Source organism: Callorhinchus milii, unplaced genomic scaffold (genome assembly GCF_018977255.1).
Source record: "Callorhinchus milii isolate IMCB2004 unplaced genomic scaffold, IMCB_Cmil_1.0 Scaffold10, whole genome shotgun sequence".
Classification (NCBI taxonomy): Eukaryota; Metazoa; Chordata; class Chondrichthyes; order Chimaeriformes; family Callorhinchidae; genus Callorhinchus; species Callorhinchus milii.
Genome location: NW_024704751.1, coordinates 3650946 through 3671459, shown reverse-complemented (window position 1 = coordinate 3671459; position 20514 = coordinate 3650946). Strand labels below are relative to the sequence as shown.

Here is a 20514-nt window from a genome sequence, read left to right as displayed (position 1 = left end):
CTGTAAAGTGGATTGACTCTGTGTTCCGTGTGTGTATTTTCTGGGCGAAACGTGGACAGTTGCGCACAGCAATATCCCACAAAGAGCTATAGAGTGAGTGACCAGTTTTATTCAGGGGATTGTTGGCCAGTAATCTGGGAGCCAGAAACTCCCTTCTCTTTTCAAATAGTACCACGGGATCTTTAACATCCACCTGAACAGGCAGATGGGACCTCAGTTTAACGGCTCACCTGAAGGTCAAAAGGATTCCCTACACAAATGTTTAGTTGCACGAGTTCCACTGTAACATACACTGGGAGGAATGGCCGTGTTGTCACCTCCTGAAGCTCAGGCTGTGCTAACTTTTCAGGCTCAAAGTTGCACAAAGTTGCACAGAGTTCAACCGAAAGAATGGATTAATGTTTGAGCCGAAGGATGTCACATCCAACGATGCGGTGCTTCCCCCCCAGCGCTATATTCGTCTACCAGTCCCGACCTGGGTCTTGAACCCGCAACCTTCTGTCTCAGAGGTGCGAGTGGTACCAACTGAGCCAGGCAGACGTGCGATGACAGGAAGTTAAGAGCAGGTGTTGGCCCAGTGAGCTCGCTCTGCCGTTTTATTACTTTGCGGCAGCTGTCTGTCTTTTAAATCCCAACTTCCCGGCTTTTCTTCGTATCCTCTATTACTCTTAACTTTCAGCGTATCTACCTAATGTCCCCTTTAAATGCCTAAAGTGATTCTGCATCTGTGCCCTCCCTGGCGGACAGTGCATTCCACTTTTTTTTTCACAAGCCCTTGTGTGAAGAAATGCTCTCTGCGTCCATGTTCAAAACAAAGCAACGTTAAGATTTATGCTCCCCGGCACTGCGGTAGGAGTGTCATTATAAAGGAAGGGTACATATAGGCTTCGATGTAACATCTGCACCAAATAAGCTGAGCGACAGGACGGTCAGAGGCTGGGAACACGGGTCCTTTCTTAGCAGGGAATTGCGTGCAGCATCAGAGGCGGGGGGCAGGGGGGAGAGACACAGGATGACTCCTCGCTTTTCTTCCTATAAAGTAATTCACAAGGCTGTAGCATCCCCCACCCAAAAAGAGCCTGTTTGCTTCTCTGCCAGGATCAGTGCTGGGTCTAAAATAATTGAAAACCCAAAGGTGCCCTTAACCTTAATATTGTACGGTCAGTTCACTTTACAGTATGTTTTGTGAAGCGCTTTGAGACGTCTCGAAGGCACTGTATCAATTGCAAGTGATATTATTATTATTATTATAACCTTCCCCAAGTGGCTCCCGTGATGTTTTTCTCTTCTCTGCTGTGGTTCCCCCCCCCTATGACAGGGTGTGTGGTGGGAAAGGCCTCTTCTATTCTGTGCACACAGTAAATGCTGTGTGATTTAAAAAAATAAATATATACAGCACTGTGTGTGTGTGTATATATATATATATTATATATATATCTATGCTGAACTACATAGTGCTGTGGAATTCTGTATCTAACAAGCCTGCTCTCACTCCCGACCAGTCCACATCGTCTATTTATCTTTCACTGTGTGCATTCAGGCCAACTATTGACAGGGCTCCCAGATGGAGTCTTGCCCAGATCAGAACTCGCTGCTAGTGACACCTCTGATGCCACACTTGTAAACAGTGGGGCTTTAGCCCCGAAATGGGGACAGCTATTTGCTCGCCGGCAGTACAGGTATTTTCACTTGGGGGTATTTTAGTCTTTTTTGCGTAAAAGCATCGACCCCCTTTCTATTCTTTCTTTCTCGCTCTCTCTCTCGTATCCTCCCCGCCGATATATTTGGTCACCCAATCCACGACTCTTTGTGGGAGACTGCTGTGGGCAATTGGCTATATGCGAGACGTCTCTACGATGTGATTAGGCCCTATATCAAATGCAAGGATTATTATTATCTGTACAAACAACCGTCCACTCTGGGAGAGGAGGGGAGCGAGTTATCTAACCTCCACATCATGTCTCCCGCCGTGATACAGCTGAGATCGGGAGCTCGGTGGGGAGCTGATAGCAATTGAGCCCAGCGTCCATTAACAATAATGATCCTTGCATTTGATCTGGAATCATAGAACATCATAGCACAGAAGGAAGCCATTCGGCCCATCGTGCTTGTGCCTGCTCTTTGGAAGAGCTACCCAATCAGTCCCACTGCCCCCGCTCTTCCCCCATATCTTTGCAAGTATAGCACCTTATCATGTCATTGAGATGCCTCAAAGCGCTTTGCAGAATATATTGTGGATTGACTGTGTATTTTTGGTAGAACCATTAACTTCTCTTACTCCCATGTATTGGTTGAAGGCCCTTTCTTTCCCCACTACGCTGGGGCGTGCTTCACATGACAGGCACGTTGCATTTTACCGTCCCCTCTCGTGCTGGGCTGAGTTTTAGAGCTTTCTAAATACAAGCGTGATTTGTGGGAACGTCTGTTTATATAAAAAAAGAGAGATAAAGTAAGAATAAAAACACTCTGATGTCCAACACTGTAAAGTAGAACTTTTTTTTATTATATTCTCCTTTACGGTCCCATATTTTCTGGCTTTAACATCGGTGCAAAAACATCTTAACGTTACTAAATATTCCGAAGAATAATTTGGTTCTGTGACACAGATTTGTCACTGATTTCCCTATTACCCTCCGCCCATATACACACCGCCCTCCATCGTTTGCCTCACGGAGTCGGACCCTGTTATAGTCAGTAAACCGTGAGTCGGTTATGGAGCAAGTGGACCAAAGGCCGTGTGTTAATTGCAATAAATTAGCTTGCGCTACACTCCCATGAGGTCTTTAACGTCTTCCACAGCCCTTATTTCCTCCTGAGGATGACAACTCCTAGTTATATTTAGGTGTCAGCCTGGCTCAGTTGATAGCACGCTCACCTCTTGAGTCAGAAGGTCGTGGGCTCGAACGGTGGGTCGGGAATTGAGTTCACAGCCTCGGTTGAATCTCGAGCGCAGGGCTGAAGGTGTGCTGCACTGTGAGCTGTGGGAGGTGTGCCGTCCTTTGGGTGAGATGTTGAACCGAGGTCTGGGCTGCCTGTGGGTGTTGTGAAGATCCCAGGGCACTATTCAAAGAGAGGAGTAGTTTCTCCCAGTTGTTTCTCCCAACAAACATCCGGCTACCGTTGGCCATTCACTTCATGGCTGTTTCTCTCCCACCAAATTGGCTGTCTCATTTGCCTACAAATGCACAGTCACTACGCTTTGCAATAAATCCTGCGAACGGTTTGGAGAAGTTTTAACAGAGGGATAAGGCGCTGTATCGAATGCAAATTTTAAAATGATATTCTCCATTAAGGTTCCATATTTTCAGCTTTCACTTCAGCGCAAAAACACCTTGACGTTACTGTCAAGAAAATATTCTGAAGAATAATTTTGTTCCGTGACCCAAATTGGTTTGTAGCCGTCAGAACAGGATGGGGGAACGGATTGTTGTGAATTAAATTTTTATTGAATGAGGAGCTTTTCTCGATTCCTTATTAATTTTTAGCAGTTGTCACATTTCAATAGCGTTTCTCTTGTGTGCCTTTTTCATCAAATCACAAACGTTAAATGTCTTCAAATATCTCAGAATGTGTAATTTGGTAATTCGTTTCAAAATAGCCCTTTACACCCCTGTCAGCTTAGCTTTTGAGTTTGCAATTCTTTTGCACTATTGGAGAAAGACAATTACGAATAATAATCCTTGTATTTGATATATCTCCTCTGTCGTCGAAGTGTCTCACGGTAGTTGCTGTTAAGTGTAGTGACTGTGTCTTAGGAAAAATGGGGCAGCCAATTTGGGCATAGCAATGTCCCAAGAGGTGATTGAACAATTTTATCGCCCACAAAATACACAGTCGATCCACTTTACGCTGTATCCTGTGGAGCCATTTGAGACGTCTCAACGATGTGATAAGCAGCTGTATCAAATGCAAGGATTATTAATATTATTATTGTTATTGTTGGTCAGGAGACCAGGGAGAAACTCCTTTCTCTTTTCGAATAGCACCACGGGATTTTTTTTTAACGTCTGGCTGACACTGATGGTGGGTTGGCTGCCAACAACCTGGTTCTCTTGTCCGTGCCCTTAGTTGGAGGCAGGTTTCCGGGAAGACTTGCCTGCTCTGTGTCTCTGTCCAGCGTCACTTGAGCGTCAGAGCTGTGCAGATGGGGTAGGAAAGGTGGGGGGAAGAGAGAGGAACCAGCTGTGACTCTGCCACAAGATTATATCTTGATTTTTGCGGCTTTGCTTTTAGCGGAGACTGCGAGATGCTGTCGAAGCGGCGATGTGTGTGTGTGTTTTTTTTAAAATCCCATTTCCCAGCAACGGCACCCCTGGTTCTGACCAGCGGAAAAGTCTGAGCCAAACACTCCGGCATTCGGATGGATTCAGAAATCTAGGAACAGACCCACCTCATCCAAACGCAGGAGCAGACCAATCAGCCCTTCGAGCCTGTTCCACCAGTCCATATTGGACCATGGCCGATCCGTACCTCATCGTCTGATACCCGCCCGGAGTAAGGAAGTCGTACCGGAGCGATTTGAATGAACTCGCTGTTTGTGAGATATTCGGTGCCTGTTCCCCTTACCGTAATCCTGCTTTCCCGCTGAGTCCCTGCAGTGAAACGTTGGCAGTTCTGACATTTTAAGATGGCGCTTTCCCAATTATCTCTGGTGTGGGCCTGCGGAGGTCCACCGGGTTCCCCTGATGTGCGGCACCTCAGCGGGTCTGTCCGCCTGATGTGATGTAGGGGTTGATCCAGCTCTGCATTTGCTCAGTACCTGGGATCGTGGCTCCTGGGGCCGTGTTCAAGCCTTATTGTACACTCTCTCCTTACAGTAGAATTTTCTGATCACTCTTCCTTCCTCCTCCCTGGTTGCAGTCCTGTTCTTCCCCGCCTCCCTCTTTTCCCTGCTCCGATGCCTGGCCTGGTGTTTGGGTGGGTCTCGATGGATTGGCACAGTTGGGCTTGTTGTTGCCGCTCTTTGCACTGCGATCGTGACTATATCAGAGCGGATTCCAGGTGCGGCCTTGACACTGAGACCCTGCCCGGTGGATCCGAGGTGTAATAGCGCGGGGAGGGGGCAAAAATTCACAGGTTTGTGCTGTCTCCCCCTGGGGTGGGGTGAAGTGACCTCTTCCCCCCCCACCCACACCCCCACCCCACATCATTATCCAGTGACATAGACCAGAAACTTAGAAAGTGCCTTTAACATGCGCATCTGCTAACAGATTGGAAAGTCTCAGACCACCGGCATGTCGGGCCGGTATTTACATTAGTCTTCCCGTAAAATATCCGCCTGCTGGAAATTTAGAGTTCGGGAAGAGGTGGGTGGGAGGGATATGGGGGGGTGGGGTGGTGTGAAGGAAAGAGAGGACATGTACTTATTGTTAAGGCATCTCAGTTCTGTACTGTAGAGAAGGGGAAAGTTCATGCTGTCATGTCTGTGCCCAGATCAGTCACATGATTGTTTCACAAACAATACAACCACCAAAAAGTCAACCACATCGCCTTTCAGTTTCTTTTTCAAGGGGAAAATAACCGCAGTGACTGAACGCCGTCATTTGCATTCGTTTCCCTGCACTCGTCGCGTTGAGTTGGAAGGACTGAAAAGCCCAATTGTAATTTAAAAAAATCCTTGCATTTGACACAGCACCTGATCACCTCGTTGAGACCTCTCAAAGCGCTTCACAGGTTACACCGTGGAGTGGAGCGACTGTGTATTCTGTGGCCGAAGCACGGCAGCCAATTGCACAGAGCAGTGTCCCACAAACAGTCGTGGATTGAGTGACTGCATTTTGTTTGTTGGAGGGCTTATTACCCCCGGAAAGCGATCCGCCAGTCGACGAAGGACATTGTTCCACAGGCCAGGGGAAGCCATGTGTTTTGGCTCTGGAGTACTGTGGTCAAGTCATTTGTGGCAGTTAGTTCCATGGCTGTTTGAGGGACATTTGCTATGTTTACCCACAAAACACACAGTCACTACACAGTATATCCTGTGAAAGCTTTTGAGACATTCTCACAACTAGAAAGGTGCTATACCAAGTGTAAAGATAATTTAGTGTCAATACTGGGTCATTTCTCTCCCACCCCACCCATCACGCACATTAATAAGTTAAGCTATTGTCAATGACAAGTGCTAAACAACCACTTGTACTTGGATTTAACAAAGCAACTCTCAGATCTAGTTTAGCTGTAGTTTAGAGGACAAATTTGTGTGGAGAAAAATGCTTTCAAAATAACCCCTTAACTTGGAAGAAATATTAGGTTTATTTCACTTAATTTTTCCTGACTGGAAAATCACTGACAGCCCCCACCACCGGGACAGGAGACCTGAAACATGACTCTGCAATATATTAATTATAAAATGCTGTAGTTTGTATCCAAAGTCGAACCCTGACACTGTAAATAAATTACTGAGAGTTGGAGCATTTAGGGGAACATCACATGATTGCTGGCCTGTGGTAAAACTAATGAACAACGCCACAATGTTGAAATGACTAATATAAGATGAGGAATGATAAGTTTTTCCCACGGGCATTGTTTTGTGTCTATAAACAGCCCAGTATTTGCTGTGTTTAAGAAAAGGTTGTATTTTCATCCAGCGTGAAGGGCACTATATAAATGCAAGTTGTTATTGTTGTGGTTTATTAATATATAAAATAATACACCAGACAGCAAGGTAGAAAATTCGGGAGGGAGACCACGATGAAAATGTGGAGCTGATCTATCAATACATTAAAATAGATGATTTGGGGTTTTTAAGGACAAATGATTGGGTAACAATTAATCCTTGCATTTTATATAGTGCCTTATCATGTTGCTGAGACATCTCAACCCGCTACACATATGGTAAAGTGGATTGACTGTGTATTTTGTGGACAAAACGTGTTACCACAAACCTTCAGAAAGTGATGCGTTAATCATCTCGGTGTGTGAAGTAAGAAAAATTGCCTGAGGTTTCACCCTACCTGGGAATCAAATCTCGCTTGCAGGGCAAGTGAGCTAAACACCATGTACGGGACTATGAGCATTATGTAGGTTAATCCACAGTGGGGAACCACAGCCAAACCAATGTCCTGTCCTCAGTTAATATCAAACACGCTCGCACGCTTGCAGGGGGAGCGAGAGAGACGGAGATGGCACACAAGAAACCCATTACTGGGATTTAAGAGTATCCAAACCAGTCTGCAGCGTTCCCTATATGTAGGCCGCACATTGGAAACTTCCCGTGTTTCCAATTGAATGGATATTGTAGTGTGTGAGTGTTACATTCTTTGGGATATCTTTCCCACAGTGAAACGGGTGCCACTGCGTAAAGGAAGCCAGACCACAGATTTACAATTCTTCACGTGTACCTTATGGAATCATCGCCTTTGAATCATTTTGTTTTTTAAACACCCACCTGGATCCAAGTGCTAATAACTACAGTATATTTCCGCCCAGATTCCATGTCAGAATCATTTATTGCAGTAAACGCTTTCCCTTGCTTTGCCTAATAGTGAATATTCCGAAGGGGAACATGACACGTACAGTGATCCTTTCAAGAACAAATTATATAGGTTTCCGTTAGGAAATAATATCTGGGGATAGAGGTTATAGTTTAGGACACGACATGTATATACGACCGTCAGGATGGCGGAAGGCGAACTAGATGGACCTCGGTCTAATTTCTTTCGCCGAGCAAATTCTTATGTCCCCACCTGAACACAAAGGCGATCAAACACTGTGACCTTGTCAAAGAGTTTAGATTTTTGACACTCTCATAAGTCCGAGAATAAGGCTGGGGTTTGGGGAGGGGGGGAAGGGGGGAGAGAGAGAGAGGGAGGAAATAACCAGGAATAGATTATCAGTCACAGAATCTGTTGCCGCACTAATTCTCGACGTGCTTTTTGAACTTGCAGAGGAAAATGAGAAGAGGGAGAAGCTGCTTTTGGAGAGAGAACCCGACCGGAGGAAAACGGAATCCGAGAGACCGAACAACGTCTTCTACGTAGAAGAAGTCAAACCCGAACTCCGAGCTGTGCCGGCACCTCCTCCGCCTCCCCCTCCCCCTCCCGCACCCGCGATGGTGGTGGTCTCCCACATGGTCGCCCCTCACCTGGCACCCGCTCCTCTGCTGCCCCAGATCGGCCCATGCCGTCATCAGACAGTACCAAGCCCCAGCAACAGCACCAAGGAGATCCCCCACTGTCCCACCGTGCTCCAGAGGTCACCAGTCTCCACTCTGGTTGTCCCCAAGACTGGCCAGGCTCCGTTAAGCAGCTCGTCCCAGCACTTCCCCACATCGGTGCTGACGATCCCATCGCAACACGTCATCCAGCAGCAGCCAACGCAATCACAACAGACCGGTAGCTTTAAGCCATCACCCACGGACGATGGAAAGTCACAGGATCAAAAGAGAAGGCCTGGAGGGTGTGTGTCAACTCTACTCACTATTATACACTCGGAGCTTAACCACCGGTCGGTTTTAAAATGATTTGATTTTCTATTTTATTGACGATTGCGGTTAAGGGCTAATAGTGGTGGTGGTGGTGATGATGGCGATGATGGCGGTGGTCAGGCATTTTTGGCTTGCAAGGCAGAAATCCTTTTGAGTGTCAGTGGGAATCCTGTGAGTGTATGTGTGGGGGGTGTGGTGGGGGGGTGGGAGGCGGGGGGTGAGAGGGAGTTATTGAAACTTACTAGATTGCCTAGTTTTCTTTACGAACAGACGTGTTTGTGTGCAATCTGTGAGCCTATAAACGCACATTCTTGCCTTATTTGTCTGCAGTAAGTGCGCACTTTCAAGGAGCGAGTACTTGGTCACAGTTTAACTTGTGAATATTTCTTCCCCGCCCACCCACCTCGTTTCTCACCAACTGATCTAGCGAAGATAAGTCCACACACCAGTTATGATTAAATATTGTAAAATAGTTTTGTTTTATTCCACTTGATTTTTGGTCCAGAGAAATTTGTCGGAATTAATCAATCAGTGAATGCCTTTTGCATAATAAACCTGCTCATATTTTTTTAAAAACTATATTAATAGTAATTAATCCTTACATTTGACGTAGTGCACTCACTTCAGGTGGGGAGGACATCTCAAAGAGCCTCAACAACAACAACAGCTTACATTTATATAGCACCCCTCGTGCAGGATAGTGTCCCAGAGCGCTTCACAGGATTTAATGTAAAGTGAGTGGAGTGTCCGTGTGTTTTGTGGTCATTGTCATCGTGGTGAATGTGACACCATGTCCACAGGTTGAGCCATCGCGGAGAAGTGCGTATCAATTTCAGTTGTAAAAATATGCCCGTGTTACTCCTGATCTCACCACTAAACGGTTCTCAAAGCTGCATCTGCACAGAGGAGGAGGATCAGGACAGTAACAGCACTGTGGAGACAAGACTTTCCGCCTGTGGATAACCGGTGCGGAAGCGGTTTCCAGACGACGTGATGTGCACACAAACTTCCTCTTCCTGGTGGGCTGTCAGTCAGCCCGGCAGTGAGGCTTTTAGCGATGGTGCTGTATTTCAGTATTACAATTTGTTAATGTTCAGAAGAAAACCGGGGAGGATTCCAGCTCCCGAATAATTCCCGGCTTCGGCCAGTAGTGCAGAACTGCTCATCGCTCCACCAGGAGTAATGTTCTTGCACTGATGCACACTTTGCAAATTGCTTATCTCTCTCAAGTCAAAGACTACAACAACAACAAATTGCACTTGTGCAGCGCCTTTCATGTTGGGAGAACATCCCAAGGCTCTGGACAATCAGGGATTTGGATCTGAGCAGGGGGTTGGGATCGGGGGAGGGGTGTAGAGGGCAGGTGGGTAGGGGTAGGAGGGTAACCAGAGGCGCAATTGAAGAGGAGGGTCTTGAGACGTGGCTTGAAGGAGGTGGGGGAGGGAGCGAGGCGAAGGGAATGTGAGATGGAGTTCCAAAGGGTGAGGGCAGAGAGGCTGAAGGCCTGTCTGCTGATGGTGGGGTGGGCCGGGCGGGTACGTGACACGACCAAACAGTACGGCAGCTTGTATTAAAATACCGGGGTTCATTTCCCGCTCCTCGTCTGATCTTTGAGCTGCCATCTCGTCAGGGAGTAAGTAAGTTTTCAGCCAGTTCTCAGTTGGCCAACTGGGGTTTATACAGTAATTGGGTAGCAATGACTGTGAATCTATGAAGACGATTGGTTTACTTCTCCAGCGAAGCAACGCTGTCAGATCAATCTGCTCATGGTTTGTTTGCAGAATAAGAAACTGTGGGAGGTTTACATGAAAGGAGCAGTTTTTTTTAATGATTGCTGCAAGTACAATGGTACAGTGTAGGCGGAATAACATGATGTGGCCAAAATCAGACCTTGAAATAGAATAGACATGCAGACCTACTTAACCATCATTGAATGGGTTCAGAGCTGAGAGAGCAAAGGATAATGAACATTTTGGGAAAAGTAGAGGGATGTTTGGGGGTGTGTGTGTGTGTGTGTGTGTGTGTGTGTGTGAAGGCCGTGCATTTCAAATGTGTCGACGTGTCTTTACGCCCCCACCCCTTGCATTTTGTTGGGTGAAAGTTGTTAGCGTAGATTAGCGAGTGAATAGTTCTGTTCTTTTCTATTCCAGAGCTGGTACGCGAGAAGTGCACAATAAACTGGAGAAGAACAGGTACGTACGGAATCGATTGGGCAGGAAGCTGTTTCCTGTTCCAATTTTCTTTTTCACCACCTTCACACACCCCCCTCCACCCACTCCCCCCACCCCCCCCCTCGAGTTCCTGGGGTCTGACAGGATGTTTCTTTGACATTTATGCAGGCGTGCGCATTTAAAAGAATGTTTTGAAACGTTGAAAAAGAACATCCCCAATCTGGATGATAAGAAAACATCAAACCTAAGTGTTTTACGGAGTGCCTTGAGATACATCCAGGTATGGCTAAAGTGGAAACCTTTTTTTTTCATTCCGTTTGCTGACCGAAAACTTAAGACCGCTGACGAGTGGAGGGGCTGTATTTCGGTAGATCGCGTAACTCCCTGGGCAATAATTACAGACGTACACGATACTGCTAAGACCTAGAAAGGGGCGAAAGCTGAGAGAGCAAAGAGTAATGAGCGTTGTTGGAAGGCATTGGCACTAAAACTTGCCGTTCAGCTCATGTGCTCCATGCCGGTAGTTTCCACTCCACGTGGGCTGAACTGCCTTCTTCTGTGTCGTAAATTTCTCTGGTACACCCATCTAATCGCCTCTCCCTATCCATCTCTATTCCCAGTTGAGCCAGTATTGTATCTTAATGAGCATTGCCACGCTTACTTGGTGTGACAGCCTCCTCCTTCCTCTGAACGAGGGGAATCACATTTTTTAGACAAACTTTATTGAATGAATTCCGAGACGTCGCTAGGTTTTTTCCTTGCTGGTGGGCTGGGAGCACTTCACGCTGAATTCATATTCTTATATAGATTTGCTGTTGTGTCCTTATAAAAAGTATCAAATCTTCTTAACATTCCCACCCCCCTCTTCCCCAACCCCCCCACTCCCCCACCACACACACACACACCACACACACTTTTATTGTGAGTGTTGAGCTGTATCTACTTATAAAACGTGACCCGGACACACGTGGAAATGTAACCATGTAAAATTCTTGCCTTAGAGCAAACCAAATTGGGATCGAGGCAAGAGTGGGTACCTTATGGAGGGGTGGTGATGGTTAGAGTTTGCGGTGGGGTGGGGGGGTGTTTATTGTTGTCGCTTTGGGATGAACTCGGGCGACCAGTTTGACAAATGGCAAGTGGTATGAAAGGTCATTTTGGTTTGTATAAACGCAGTTACCGATCGAGGAACATTTCCTTTGTCGGACGGTGCAAGGAGCAGTCTGTGTGCGACAATTGGATATCTCTTGACTTCAGATTCAAGGGGTCGTGTGTTTTGTTTGGGTTTTTTTTTTTGCCTTGCGAAGCTCTTGCTAGGACACATGTACTCGACTTTGCTGCTTAATGCGCAGCTGCCAAATCCCAACAGGGAATCCGCCAACGCCATGCGTTTGTGTATGGGTAGCGTGGCTTGCTTTTGGCGTGCAATTCTAGAGAGAGTTTGCCCGACGGAATTCATGCGCTCCCGTGAATGTGTTTTCGTTTTGTTTATTCGTGGCAATACCTTCCCAGCTCCGTGGCGCTCTCTCTCCCAAACCAGCTCGGTTTTGTTTTTTTAATTAAGAGCTTCAGGATGTGGTGTTCACCGAAAAGCAACACGTAAAATGCTGCGTTGATAATTCGCTTTCTACTGTGGTAGGACGTGAAAACACCTAGGGCGGAATATTTCTCTGACTTGCTCACAACCTGCTTATTGCAGGAGAACAGCACCAGACCTTGTGACATTTATTTTTATTCTGTCTCGTTCAACTCTTCCCCAATCCCCATCCCCCCATCACCATCCCATTTGAGTGCCTCGGAGGAGCGACCTCGCTCATGGTTTCTCAACACTAAAGGACTTGTCTTGTGCTTTTGCCTTTCTGCGTGCCAGTTTATTTTCGAACTAGGTCTGTTTCGTAACATTGTTCAGCTGTTCCTCTTTTCGCCTTTCTTTTACGCGTAATCGGGGCTCCGTGTATAAGTAAAATGGTTGGGATTATTCATGCGAAGCGCTGATAATCATCACGAGTAATAATCCTCGCATTTGATACAGCTGTCCATCAGCTGTCGGACGTCTCAAAGCCTTTCGCAATTTGCAGCGACTGTATTTTGTGAGCGAACGTTGGCAGCCCATTTGCGCACAGCAACGTCCCACAAACCGCGACTGAACCAATTTTATCGGGGAGGATTATCAGCCGGGATGGCAGGAGAAATTCCCTTCTCGGAACACCCCATGTTTGGCGTAACCAGGGGACACCCCATGTTTGGGGGGCAGACTGGAACCGAGGTGTGGTCGGGGCTCGCATTGGGGCTGTGTTCAATTTCTGTGGCTCATTTGGGAGTCCCCTGGTTTTCTATCTGGATATTCAGCGCAAGTATAATTGCTGCAGTTGTTTTAGCTGAGACATTAGGAACTTAATTAACACTGCCCCGCCAGCCAGCCAGCACTTCATTGTGGAATGTACTCATCAGCGTTTGTTTTAAAAAAAACACACATTACCTGGTAATACATTACTTTCCAAATTGCTGCCATTAGAAAATCAGAGTGTAAAGCGACCTGCGAGTGAGGGATCATAATCCAAAATAACATGCTCGTTCTTCCTTCAGGTTAAAAGCTATTCTGCTAAATGAGTAATTTCAGTAAGGAGGCGGGCGTCGATATAGAGAATAGATGGCAACCTCCGCAGACAAGCAGCTAGAAATACAAAATGAAATGCTGTGTACACACACAGACACACATACATACACACATATATACACACACACAGTCACTCGATATGGTAGTGTTAAAACCAGTATATATATATATACATATAAATATATATACTTTATGTTATACTCTATGAAGCGCTTTGAGATGTCTCAATGATGTGATAAGGATAACCATAATGATAATGATAACAATAACAAGTGATAATGACATAATTTGTGGAGTCCTGTAGCTCAGTGGTTAGAGCACTCGCTTTACAAGTGAGAGACCTGAGTTCAATTCCAGGCAGAGGGCGAAACCTTGGGCAAGTTTCCTTACTCCACACAGAGCCTAATAATAATCCCTCCAAAACAATAATAAATTGGTCATTTTAAATCTACGACTGTTTGTGGGACATTGCTGTGCGCAATTGGCTGCCGCGTTCGCCCACAAATATACAGTCAATTCACTTTACAGTGTGTTCTGTGAAGCGCTTTGGGACGTCCTCCTGACGTGAAAAGCGCTATATCAAATGCAAGGATTATTATTATTATTATTATTATTATAATAAGGTTCTATATCAAACACAAGGATTATTATTATCATCACCACACCCAAGATTCCGTACGTTCTGTACTCTGAGCCACCTCTCACTCCCCCACAAAGAAACCAAAACAGTTTGCAAAGTAATCCGTGCTGCAACTTGTTCCCAGGTGTCTCCTCCCCTCTGCTCTCCACCCCCATGGCCTTGTGCGTAAAGGTATAACCTGGTAAATCACTAGTCCTCCTGCTTGCCGGGTCTATCATGACCCGTGCTGAGTGAGCTGATCCCATCCCCAGCACCTTTTGCGAGTGGCCTGATTGCCCACTGGGCTGTGAAGGGGGAATGCAATCAGACCCGGTTTCTGCTTCTGATTGCTACACAGTGAGGCGCTTCTGGGAAGTGGCTGTACTTGTGGGTGTTCAAATCACTTCATTCCCTCGCACCTCCCTACCTATCGGACCTGCTTACACTCCATTCCACTACCCGCTGCCTCCACTCAGCCGTGCTCCGGCCTCCTAATTGCCCCTCGAACCCTCCGCCTGGCCCCCTCGACCCCCCACCTTCAAATCCCGCCTAAAGACCTGTTTGATCATGCTGACAGTGACCTCCCCCCTTCCCTCTCCCCCCCCCCCCCCCCCCGGCTCCTTGTCAGACTCCGCTACTGTCAAGCGCTGCGGGATGCTACGCTACGTGAAGGGAGCTGTATAAATGCGAGTTGTTGGTCCGTGAGGAACAGGGTCGAGTTAGGCTCTGGTGGCTCCTGCTGACTAAATGGCCCGCTGACACTCACGGTCTGTCGTCTGTCGCATGGAGAATGGCTGCTAGGGTGAGTTGCCAAAGAGCAACAGGAGCCAGAGGTGAGGAGGGGGAAGCAAATCAGCCACAAAAGAAGGAAAAAAAAGGATCTTCCCATCGTCAAGCAAGGGTGACTCACTTTGGAGAGAATTCTCAGAAACCGTCTTCTCTCCTGAAAGTACTGACTCCGCCAGGTGGGAGTCCCTTGTCCAATTGTCCTCTCTTCCTGGATGAGACGGAACAGTGGTTATATTCAGCACAGAGAGAGACGCTCAATCCTGTTCTTATCTCACGCCCACATGTAACTCACTGTTGGATAGGAATCGGGATTGGAAATCCTGTCTCTCTCTCTCTCTCTCTCCTTGGCTCAAGATCACTCACTCGATCTTAATGCCAAAGCTGTCGTCGACAACAACAAATTATATTTGTACAGCGCCATTCACGTCAGGAGGATGTCTTAAAGCTGACATCAGCTGAGCACAGATTGAATCTGGAAGCTGCCTGGTATGTTGCAGCTCAGCACTGCTGGGGAGTAACTTACAGATTTACAGCAGGAGTTGGCAAATGGCAGGAACCCAGTTGTTAGTCGATCGGCGGATCGCTTTTCCGGGGGTAATAATTCCTTCAAAAAAAAATAATAATGGTAAATTCAATCCACGACTTGTGCGCGATTGGCCGCCGCGTTTCGCCCACAAACTATACAGTCAATTCACTTTGCAGTATATTCTGTGAAGCGCTTTGAGACGTCTCGAAGACGTGACAAGGAGCTATATCAAATGCAAGGATTATTATTATTATATTGTAACCCCTCCTGCTTCCCTAGTGCTGAGTGCCTGACACATTCTTGCGCAATGTTTGCGGGAGCAATGCTTCGGCATGTTGAGCTTACGTATATCAGACGCATGTGTTATGTCTATGAATGGACAGAGGAATCTATAAGGCTCCAGATGCAGTCTAGAATACACGTGGTGCAGGCATGTATGCCAGCTGACTTGACCCTGTTGGTTCCAGCTGGTAAAACTGTTTGTGGAAACTTCTGATGCACGACATTCTACCTCGTCTTAGCCTGTAGCACCGTGTTGTCTTAAAGGTTCCAGTCTTAGCCTGTAAGAGGATTTCCTCTTAAAGGTTTCAAGATGGCACAGGGTTGCGGAAAATTACTTACAGGCATCCACTCAGGAGCCTGGGCCAAAGTGGCCTTTATAAAAGGGTGGCCTCTGAGTAAGGGTTCGTTGGTGTGTGTAGAATTGTGTCTGTGCTGTTCCAAGACAGTTGTGTACAGGGGGTGGTTGCTGAATGGAGGTGGTTGCTTTTTACAGGTTTGAGTGTGATCCAGTCTCGATTTGGCCGCCAGTTTTCTGCAGTTCTTAAAACCGGCTTCCGAACTGAGACCATAATTTGAGAATTTTCCAGAATTCTGCGCAGCCTTTTTAAAATGTTTCAGACCGAACGGTGTCACGAGCTTGAGGACAAGTGGAATTTCAGGCCTCCGGCGCGTTGAGATGCATCTCGGTACGAATCGTAGCGGGGAAAGACTTGGGGGAATGTGGTTTAAAAGCGTTGGGCGGGGAGGACAACAGCAACAAATTACATTTGTGTCGTCGAGACGTCTCACAGCGCTTCGAAGTAAAGTTGAGTGACTGTATTTTGTGGGCACAGCGAATTGCGCACTGGGACAAGCGGGAGAACGATCTTTGCACGAGTAGTAGTAGGTCAGTGCAGAAAGCGTTCAGTGCCACATTTGCCCTGGTGCAATGCATGCATACACTTCCTCGTTCAAACTGCAGGTCATTGAATTTATTTTGCGTAAGTAAGAGAAGGGATAATTAGCGGTTGTGCATTTTTTAATACCAGTGGTGCAATCCCCCGCCTGGGCGCTTTCTTTCACAAGACGAAGCACATCGGCCTTCATTAAGTCGAGTGGCCCGTTGTGTCCTGCTGGATTTCGGACCAATGTTGAAAGTAGCGGCCACGTGGGTGTAGGGCGCACGCCTGATGACACTCGTCTCGAGAGCACAGTGAAAGTACAGTGCTACATCGTGTCGTAACGACTTTGGCTGTCCAGCTATATGGGTTGCCTTTTGTTTTGTACCCGCATCGAGCTTGAATGAACTTTAATTACACGAGGCAGATCGACGAAAGACCTGGGACAACAGGGGTTGGGGTGGTGGGGGGGCGGGTTGGCGAGACAGAGCAGGAGGACAGTGCTTCCCAAGTGCAACAGAACAACAACAACTTGAACTTATATAGCGCCCTCCACGCAGGGTACAGTCTCAGAGTCCTTTAAATAGTTTTATAGATGAAAGGCCTGCCACCCAGGCTCGCTGACTCACAAACATAGCTCGGCTCAACTCTTTTCTCTTGAGAGAGAGAGAGAGAGAGAGAGATGCGAGAGAGATAGAGAGAGAGAGATGCTTACCTAATTCCAAAAAGTATTTGGTGCAGGTTGCCAGGATCCAAGGCTTGGGGACCCCAGAGTGTGCGTTGGGGTTTACTGCTGGATTCTGACCGGTTAAAAGCTCACAGCTTGCCATTAGTTTATTGCTTATGTTTATTGTCAGCAGCGGCTTCTGGGGCAACGGTTCCCACAGAAGCATTTGCTCAAAAGGCTGCCTTTACGAGGGGAGTGAAGCTGTAGCCTCTGTCTCTTGTGCGGATCACAAGTGAGGGGTTTCAACACCGTCTGCGATCCCCATTTGCTTACAAATGCCTTTGCGAAAGGCTGTCGGCTTTGCACCAATTTTATGTTTTTTTTTAAGCAAAGAACACTTAGAGGAAGATCTCGTACAGTGTTTTTCTCCTTGTGCCAGATATTGCTAAAACCTATCACGAGGAACCAACATGACCCCTGCCACTTACTTAGATCTGAACCGTGAGAATTTTCCACCACGTGGAGTGACTCGGAGGGAACTTTTTTGCTGTTGATCCGCAAGAGAATCCGAAAATCCTGCGTAAATGTTTTTTGCCACTCCCCTGCTCTCTGGAACTCCATCTCTATATATACATATAAATATACAGTCAATTCACTTTACAGTGTGTTCTGTGAAGCGCTTTGGGACGTCCTCCCGACGTGAAAAGCGCTATATCAAATGCAAGGATATTATTATTATTATTATTGTCTCCACAGTCCTCGCCCCCTCCCCTACCCCCCAACCCCCTGCCCAAGACCCATGGCTTTCTACTCTATAGTCGGTATTTAACACTCGGTTTAAATTTAGAAATTACTAAAGTATTAGATAGTAATTACTCAAACATCCCCTTTCCCTCCCCCTCCCCATCCGCGCGTCTCCCTAACCTGTGAAACTGGTTCTATCATTTACTTGACATATTTCTTGTGAATTGTGGCTCTCGTTGAAATCAGGTTAGAGTGTTTCTCCGTTCATTTCTGTCGCGCGATAAACCTGGGGTATGGAGTGACGATCCCGTTAGCACGTGGTCAAGAATTCCCAAAGTCAAAGACGCAACTGGATGCCGTCCGGCATTGAGAAGTGGTTCGGTGACGAGAGTCGGGTCTGTCTGCCTCGGGCACGTCTGGATGCTTCATACTCATCGCCTCCTCTCCGCAGCTCGTGCGTTCAGTGAGCTGTGTGATTTGGGAAGATGTCTCGAAGCGCTTCAATGTAAATCGCTGCATTCAGATCATTTCTTATTTTACAAATGAGGTTGGGGGTAGATTTACAGGGTTTGCATAGAAAGTATTGCAAATTTGGGAGAGTTTAGTAACACAAGCTCGTTTCGCTTTCGAGCGGGGCTAGTTAATAGCCAGTGGCAAAGCATAACTTTATTATGTTTTTGATTATGTGAAATCTGACCTCATGGGCTGCCACAGTGACTATAATACTCGCTTAGAATCAGAGGCATGTGATATCTACTTAACGTGTAACCTGTTGGGTTCCAGATGCAAATTTCACAGAGGTTAAGTTAAGCCAGTGCTCTGACTTGCACGATATTCTCGACGGCAGAGACAAAAGTCAGATGGCAGGATGGAAAGATTAATATTATTTTCTGTCATTTCGCCCCCAAAATGCGCACAGTCGCACCACTTTCCCTGATGCAATAAGGCGCTGCATCAAACACAAGAATTATTAAATAGCGTTTTCATTTTTTTGCTTTCGTTTTGCAGTCACAGAAATGATGAGTGACAAAAGTCTTTGAGCTTCCTCTCCCCTTGTTCAGACTTTCTCTTTAAAATGCTGCATTTTGCGGTGTGGGTGGGTAGGGTAGCGGAGCCAGGAAAGATTTTATGGGGTGGGGTGGGGGGGTTGGGGTGCTGAGGGTGCTTTTGGCGTTGTTGGTTTGGATGCGGTGAAGCAATAATGCAGGGAAGCGATTGTTACAGACGAGAAGGCGGGTTTACGCAGCTTTAACGCAGCCAAACATTACGGGGCTGTGCAAATGCAAGTTGTTGTCGCTATAACTCCAGCTCAGCAATTTTGCAAATGCGGGAAGGAAAGAACTTTCATAGACGGAGCTGGTGATTTATTTGATATAGCGCGACACTAACGGGGGGGGGGGGGGTGGGGGGGGGAGGGGGGGCGGCGGCTAAATGCAAGTTGTGGTTGTTATGAACGGAGGGAAGTAATTATTGTCAATGCGGGAAAACAGTGTTGTGGCGACAAAGTCACTGCGAAGGGAGAAGGAAGACGGAGAGAGATAGAGATTGTAGCTGCAACACTTAGCTGTGTAGTGACTACAGTGTTGCGCTGAGTGCAGTGACTACAATGTTGCGCTGAGAGTGTAGTGACTACAATGTTGCGCTGAGTGCAGTGACTACAATGTTGCGCTGAGAGTGTAGTGACTACAATGTTGCGCTGAGAGTGTAGTGACTACAATGTTGCGCTGAGAGTGCAGTGACTACAGTGTTGCGCTGAGAGTGCAGTGACTACAATGTTGCGCTGAGAGTGCAGTGACTACAATGTTGCGCTGAGAGTGCAGTGACTACAATGTTGCGCTGAGAGTGCAGTGACTACAGTGTTGCGCTGAGAGTGCAGTGACTACAGTGTTGCGCTGAGAGTGCAGTGACTACAATGTTGCGCTGAGAGTGCAGTGACTACAATGTTGCGCTGAGTGCAGTGACTACAATGTTGCGCTGAGAGTGTAGTGACTACAGTGTTGCGCTGAGAGTGCAGTGACTACAGTGTTGCGCTGAGAGTGCAGTGACTACAGTGTTGCGCTGAGAGTGCAGTGACTACAGTGTTGCGCTGAGAGTGCAGTGACTACAGTGTTGCGCTGAGAGTGTAGTGACTACAATGTTGCGCTGAGTGCAGTGACTACAATGTTGCGCTGAAGAGTGTAGTGACTACAATGTTGCGCTGAGAGTGTAGTGACTACAATGTTGCGCTGAGAGTGCAGTGACTACAGTGTTGCGCTGAGAGTGCAGTGACTACAATGTTGCGCTGAGAGTGCAGTGACTACAATGTTGCGCTGAGAGTGCAGTGACTACAATGTTGCGCTGAGAGTGCAGTGACTACAGTGTTGCGCTGAGAGTGCAGTGACTACAGTGTTGCGCTGAGAGTGCAGTGACTACAATGTTGCGCTGAGAGTGCAGTGACTACAATGTTGCGGCTGAGAGTGCAGTGACTACAATGTTGCGCTGAGAGTGCAGTGACTACAGTGTTGCGCTGAGAGTGCAGTGACTACAGTGTTGCGCTGAGAGTGCAGTGACTACAGTGTTGCGCTGAGAGTGCAGTGACTACAGTGTTGCGCTGAGAGTGCAGTGACTACAGTGTTGCGCTGAGAGTGCAGTGACTACAGTGTTGCGCTGAGAGTGCAGTGACTACAGTGTTGCGCTGAGAGTGCAGTGACTACAATGGATGGGTTACAATGTTGCAGTCTGTGGGGCCCTGTGACTGTCTGTGTCTCTCTCGCCCACTGATTGGCTCTCAGCCGCGGCTGAGCCCTCCCCCCCCCCCCC

The 20514-nt window shown here is 47.2% G+C and overlaps 1 protein-coding gene across 2 annotated transcripts in view; it reads left to right on the top strand.

The window, feature by feature from the left end:
- LOC103183304 (max-binding protein MNT) overlaps nucleotides 1-20514 on the top strand; it is a 62696-nt gene that overhangs the window by 18367 nt on the left and 23815 nt on the right. Inside the window, exons 2-4 of one of the 2 annotated variants that reach the window (XM_042338596.1) lie at nucleotides 7884-8394; nucleotides 10573-10614; nucleotides 10762-10873. In XM_042338596.1, coding sequence (XP_042194530.1) covers nucleotides 7884-8394; nucleotides 10573-10614; nucleotides 10762-10873 — 665 coding nt within the window. Of the gene's footprint in view, nucleotides 1-7883; nucleotides 8443-10572; nucleotides 10615-10761; nucleotides 10874-20514 lie in introns of both variants that reach the window. The other variant, XM_042338595.1, reaches the window with a different exon arrangement.